We start from the raw sequence: 6,724 nt of genomic DNA on the forward strand, positions 1-6,724 counted from the left end.
GGCAGAAGGTATTTCTAATTGGGATGGATTAATAGAAATACGTTATTCAAATTCGGACTGTGTTGCCCCTGCTTTCTAATCATAATTCTTAATTAGTATCTTTCTTCAGCTTTAAGTTTTAGAATTTTTTTTAAGCCCGGAATAGGTCTTAAGCTGCATATGCGCCAGGGCTCCATCACCGATAACAGTATATTATCGACATATGTACATTTTTTACTTGTCACATCACGCGTTTCTATAATGAGTGGAAGAGCACACAATAATAAAGGCAAATTCCGGCGCAATGTGAAAGCCAAACACAATACCGAACGCAAATTTGCAGAACAGGAAAATGAACTGGCCTCGGGCTCCAGCAGCGATTCGGACTCCTCATCTTCACCAGCAGACGAGCTAGGTCAACCGCCGGCGTTTGAGGTGGCCATGTGGGACCTAAATCATTGTGATCCAAAGAAATGTTCTGGCCGCAAGCTAGCACGATTGGGTCTTATTACTAATCTGCGCCTTGGTCAAAAGTTTCCCGGTTTGGTTCTCTCGCCGGTTGGTCAATTGTGTGTCAGTCCCATGGATCGTGATATTCTGGCTTCATCCGGTGTGGCTGTGATCGATTGTTCCTGGGCCAAGCTGGATGAGACACCATTCAATCGCATGCGTAGTCCAAATCCCCGCCTTTTGCCGTTCTTAGTAGCTGCCAATCCCATTAATTATGGCAAACCCTGCAAATTAAGCTGTGTGGAGGCTATAGCGGCCACATTGCATATTTGTGGTTTTCCAGAAGAGGCACGATGGTTTCTGGGAAAATTCTCATGGGGTCATGCATTCCTGGAACTTAATGAAAAGCTGTTAAAGGGATATGCCGAATGCAAAAACAGCGAAGAGATCCTAAAAGTTCAAAATGAATATCTAGAGGCGGAGCAGCAGGAACGTAATAAACCAAGGGATTTAAAGGAATTTTATCCCACAAGTAGCAGCAGTAGCAGTGAATGTGAAGATGAGGAGGAACCAGCGGATACCAAGAGCTAATCCATATTTTTTTGTTAGGTCTGTGTTATTTTATTTCTCATTAATTAAAAACTAATTTCAAGTTATAAACTCTGGGTCAAACATTACTGAGAATTTCGTACGTACTCCGGATCCACATTAATGAAATTGTTCATACTAAAGTAAATGGCGCTGTTTTTCACCAAAAATTTGAGAAAGTCCTGCAAATGCTGAAGGAGATTTTGCATAGCCTGTTGATCTAGGGCCGAATAACTTAGCATGGATCCCAGGCGAACAAATAGTCGCAACAAATGGAATGAACCATAGAGCTCGGCCAATGGGGTATCCGGATGCTTTTGCATTACATCTGCATACTGAGTGCGTTCAAATTTATATAGCAACTGGGAGCCAAGCATGACATTGAAATATTCCACAATGCCATCGATTACATCATTGATAGCTACCTCTTTGGTGGCACTTGTCGATTTAACGGATTTCTTGTGAGCCAAATATTGTTCGACTATCTGCTGCACTGTCACTTTTGCTGGTAGCTCGAGCAATTTATGCTCCTTGACCACGGCAAACCAGTCATCAGTTAGATAGTGCTTAAGTTCATCGGGAATTTTGATTTTTACCTCCTGCTTATTAGCATACATCTCTTCACTCTCCACACAAGGAGCTGGCTCAGAGGAAACAGTAGAATCCGCTACCGCGGCAACGGATGGAGCGGAGGCTTGTGCTGGCTTTTCTGTGGGTAATGATGACGCTGCCGGCGGTGGCTCATTGCCTGTTAAGGAGGGCCGCTGCTCGCTCATCCGTTTCTTTTTAGTAGCCACACTCGTAGCGGTTGTTGCCTCATCCTCTGTGGTCTCAGCTGCTGTCTCATCCTTCTTTTGGTTGTTATTGTCGGTGCTGCTCGGTGTGCCAGCGCGTGTGGATTTGCGATTACTCCGACTGGTAGAGCTGCTTGCCGTAGTGCTATTGCTGTTGCCACTGTCATATTTGGTAGGAGCACTGGCAGGCCCACTGCTTGGTCCTCCACCAGGTGTAGTCGGTACTGCACCCGAAGGTGGCCCAGCACTAACGCTGGTTGAAGTATTTAGAGATGTGTTGGCCTCTTTGGATGGGGTCGAGGCACGAGATTCGTTGCCCATTTGTTCCACTTTTTTGGACTTGGCACTGCCTGTTGCATTGAGAGACTTTGTTGAGTAAGTATAGTGTCGAAGCATTCCATGTTCTCACCCTTTTTATTGTCCTTCTTTGAGCGCTCTCCTAAGACTCGCGCCAATTCTTTTTGGCGCTTCACATTGTCGTCATTGTACTTCAGCACCCGGCTCTCGGGAACCCATTCGTCCCAGCTGTAAGGAAAACGCGTCTTGAACTTAGGAGATGCTATTCTATGTGGAATCCGAGCAAATACCCGGCATGGCTTGGCATTGTTTTCGGCTCTTACTTCTTGCTCCAGCCTGCGTAGTGTATGTAGTATTCAATCGGCGTCGCATCTGGCTTTGTCTTTAACACTTTCGCCTCGTATATGAGTGGTCCATGGAAGCAGAGCACACGCTCGCTATCAGCAAATAAAGTGGTTGCCTCTCCTAAAGAAGTACTGTCGGCTTTTAAAGGTTTAACTTCGCTCATTTTTAATAAGAAAATATTATGAATTTTTGTAAACAGAGTGTGACCAGATTCCAAAATAACTTTAATCTCAAAAATTCTAGACTCTGGCAACACTTGGAATTCCGTTTCATAATATAAGTAACAATAATATTTAATAAAAATTGTTGGTTTCGCTTCCATTGTAATATTTAAATTTATTATCGTAGCTTTAATGCTTGGCCGCCACACCCTCTTCTTCCCAGGGACGAGGGCCGCGCTTATTCTCCCAATTGTCTATATCCACCGCCTTCACTTTGTCATATTCTGATTCCAAAGTAACCTCTTTACGTTTCCTCATGTTTACGCCGAATTTTTTCATCTCCTCCGGTGTCACCGGCTGCTTTTTAGCGTATTCATATCTGCAAGATAAGGTAGCAAGCAATTTTGTAATGAAAATTGTAAATTGTAAATTCGCTGTCCGTTTGCCGCATCTTACCTAAGATTAGAAAACTGCTGCAGGGCGAATGAACCTCCTACTATCATTACAAGAAAAGGAATGCCATACTTGAATCCCTTTTTCTTGGAGTAATAATTTAATTTATTCAACATTTCTTAAAACAAAATTAAAATATTTACTTAAATTTATTAGAGTAGCCACACATCTCAATTTACTCAAGTAAATTCGGCCACACTTGGAACAGCTGCCATTCATTTTGCGCGCTAAAATTTGAAAATTCAATTTCAATTTTATGCAGCTGTTCACGCCTTTTAAAAATAGGGCATTTAACCTTGGAACCAAATGTTATGTCGTGCGACTTGCCAATTTCTTGTCACTTAAACGGTGGACATTTATTTTCCTTTATTTAAATGCAGTTTAAAACATAAGTTCAAGGCCTTTTCGTCTGTTTAGAATTCGTAATTAATTGACAGTGACGTTGTTTGAGGAGCAAGTTACATTTTGATTTTTTCACATGCCCCAGACATTTGATATGGAAAAGTCAGCCGCATATTGTGGGGTTGCTTTATTTGTTGCCGTTGTGATGTATTTTTTGTTTTTGGGTGGTTTGCCTTGGCCGTTATGCGGCAGCAAGGCAAGTGGCTCGTTGCAAAGATTTCCTTTTAGTACCACAAACAACTTAACCAGTTGTACGTTCTCCCAGCTCCAAGCTAGAGTTCATTTCATTCACAAGGAGTCGGCGCCAATTGAGTCATCAACTAATCAATCCTCTTCCTCTTCAGGGACCCCCCTCCCTTCCTAAAACATAAACTGCAGTCTAACCAGCAGATGCATTCGATCATTTTCCATTTCAACTATAGACAGACAGAATGTTTTTTTATTTTAACCAAATTTGGTTGCAATTTTGCTAACAAGATTTTTACATCTTGTCTATGTTTGTAAACTCCAGTAAAAATACATTTTGGAATTATGAAAAATTTTTTTTTTTTATATATACATACATATGTATATACATATATATTTTTTCATTAAAATCGGCCATGATATTATTTGTTTCGACAGTTTCGTGATTTTGTGTTCTTTCCCAAAGCTTTTCTATTCCAAATATTTTTGAATGAAAAGCCAATTACGTCATTTTGTAAGAGACTCTCTATACATATTTATATATATTTATCGAATAATACAAACAATTTTAAAAGATATGCCCTCATTTTCTCCAAAAGATATGAAAAACAACATCAAAACAACAATGTGTATATTAAATTTATTTCTAATTTTAGCCGCCGTTGTTATTGTAGTATAAACATACAAGTAAAAGATAATATATATTTTATACATAGGAAGCGCAATTTTAAACTAGCATATTATATAATTAATTTGATTAAATTTAAGCAAATTGGCACTGCACTTTTAAATTAATTATATTGCATTTAACAACTTGTACGAATTAAAGAAGTAAATTGCTTTAAGAAAATATGTAGTAAAATGGCCAAGTTAGAACATCAAATTTAAATTAAACTAAATGTTTTCCTTATAAGATTTTAAGTACACATACAATGTGTATCTTAATTCATTGCGAAATAAACAGATCAATAATGACAATAATTATGTGTTTAATTAATAATTTAATTATGTGTTAACTAAAAAAAAAAAACAAAAATCTTATAAATTGTTTAGATATCTACATATTTACACATTTTATCCGATTCCAGATTACGTATATACATATGTACATACGTTGTATGTTTTGATTATGCCTATATCTATTTAAATCATCTTAAAATCTCTTTTTACTCTCTTTATTTTTTATTGGAACCTAACTGTTTGCCAATTTAACTTTATTTAAATTTTAAATTTAAATTGTATAAATGGGTCTCTTTTTTTTTGAATGCCTTTCCATTATTGTTGGGTTGCTCATGAGTAATGTTCTTTTCCAATTGTTCTTAATTATTTTTTTAAAATATTCTTAAAAAAATCGATATAATTATCAAAATTAAAGGACTTAAGAACAAAAAAAAAAAAAAAAAAAAAAACAAGTGAACATGTTTCCATATAACAAAATTATGCTAAATAATTTTAAATATTTCAACTCACTAGCTTCAATTTTGGCAATAATCAAACAATCATCTCGTTATTTAATATTTAAAACAAAAAATATTTGATGCTATACCAAGCTGAATAATTTTTCTATGGTTAATTTAAAATTATAACAAAATATTAAACAATTTTAAAAAATCCCCACTTCTTTTTCGAAGAAAATTACATTCAATAAGCGAATTACTTGTAGGCCAAAACCAATTAAAACTACACTTCTGAAGTTTTTAAAAATGCTTTAACGTAAAGTCCGAATTATTAATCTAAATTTAAAAGAAAATCAATCACATTAAAAACAATTAAAAACTATAAACACAATAAAATAAAATAAAAAATGAACACAAATATTTTGGAATCATCGTTAAATAAATAACCATTATTTTCTACAAAGAAAAAAATCACTTTTTTATATTTATTAAGCATTTAAACTTATAAAAATTAACCATACATTTCAGATTTAACTTCTATAATAATTTGAACCTTACAATAAAGAAAAATATTCAAATTTTTGTAGACCTTTTTAAAATATATCATTTATGTTTTGAATCTACAGATGACAAAATCAAAGTTTTTTTTTTTTTAATTATGAAAAATTCTAAAATCGATAAAGGGAAATTCAGTTTTTTCAACCTTGAAATTATGTAAACTCTTCGAATATTTCTCTTAAACTTTGTATTCCATATTCTAAGTGTTTTTTGTGTGGTTTTTATTTATTTTTTAAACATATGTAAATAAAATTAATTATCAATTTAACAAAAACTGTGTTCATTTCAACATTAATTAGTTTAAATTAACAAAACGTCTTAACTATTAAAATTTTTTGCCGAATTAATGATTAAATCATAATAAATGCGTGATTAAAGTGAAAAGTGGCATCTGTAATGAGAGTTTCTGTTTTTTTTTTTTTTATATTTTAGGAAGTTGCAATTGGCTTAAGATTCACGTTTTGTGGCTCAATTCAAAAGAGACAAAAAAACTAAAATAAAATTTCGATTAATGAGTCATAAACTGAGATTCGAAAAGGGTTCAAAAATCTAGACATATACATAGTTACAATTGTATATGTATGTATGTAAGTAAGATAATTGCCAGGAAAATGTTTTGCATTTTGTGTAGACATGACGTTTGAAAAATCTATTAAAAAAAAGGCAATCCATATAGACCTAGGCATATTTGTATGTATGTGAGAAACACGATTTCTTTTTTGGCATATCAATAACTGAAAGTTATAAATAGACTAAAAAAAAGAAGAAAATAAAAATCAAATATATACATACATATATACATATATGATTTTCAAAAATACTGGTCTGAGAGAAGCTTTTTCAAAAATATAGGGAAATTTCCATTTTTTCAAAAATAATACAAAATAATACCAATACAAAGACATCATGCCACAACAGGTGAAATGAGAGAAAAGGAGAAAGAAAGAGCATAAGAACAAGAGAAAGATAGAGAGAGATACGGCTAACTGCAGTTCCAAAAAAAGCAAAATTTATGAGACCAACAACAAATGGCATTGCCCAAAAGTATCTCTCTCCCTCACCACACACACAGATAGACAGAGAGAGAAGTACAGACACACAGATACAATGCTCA

The 6,724-nt window shown here is 34.7% G+C and overlaps 3 protein-coding genes across 3 annotated transcripts; 1 reads left to right on the plus strand and 2 right to left on the minus strand.

Annotated features, from left to right (window-relative positions):
• Positions 1-11: 11 nt before the first annotated feature.
• On the plus strand, positions 12-1,089 carry LOC137582980 (18S rRNA aminocarboxypropyltransferase). Its single transcript, XM_068297818.1, has one exon. The coding sequence runs from the start codon at positions 160-162 to the stop codon at positions 1,018-1,020; it is 861 nt and encodes a 286-aa protein (XP_068153919.1). The 5' UTR covers positions 12-159; the 3' UTR covers positions 1,021-1,089.
• MRG15 (MORF-related gene 15) lies at positions 1,027-2,684 on the minus strand. Its single transcript, XM_068297809.1, has 3 exons — positions 2,432-2,684; positions 2,221-2,336; positions 1,027-2,161 (listed from the first exon to the last, which is right to left on the minus strand). The coding sequence occupies exons 1-3, from the start codon at positions 2,614-2,616 to the stop codon at positions 1,104-1,106; spliced, it is 1,359 nt and encodes a 452-aa protein (XP_068153910.1). The 5' UTR covers positions 2,617-2,684; the 3' UTR covers positions 1,027-1,103.
• Positions 2,685-2,769: 85 nt separating this feature from the next.
• l(3)neo43 (cytochrome c oxidase assembly protein COX16 homolog l(3)neo43) lies at positions 2,770-3,227 on the minus strand. The gene is made up of 2 exons (XM_068297832.1): positions 3,071-3,227; positions 2,770-2,993 (listed from the first exon to the last, which is right to left on the minus strand). The coding sequence occupies exons 1-2, from the start codon at positions 3,181-3,183 to the stop codon at positions 2,804-2,806; spliced, it is 303 nt and encodes a 100-aa protein (XP_068153933.1). The 5' UTR covers positions 3,184-3,227; the 3' UTR covers positions 2,770-2,803.
• Between the last annotated feature and the right edge of the window lie 3,497 nt (positions 3,228-6,724).

Source organism: Drosophila tropicalis, unplaced genomic scaffold, assembly GCF_018151085.1.
Source record: "Drosophila tropicalis isolate 14030-0801.00 unplaced genomic scaffold, ASM1815108v1 contig_859, whole genome shotgun sequence".
Taxonomy (NCBI): Eukaryota; Metazoa; Arthropoda; class Insecta; order Diptera; family Drosophilidae; genus Drosophila; species Drosophila tropicalis.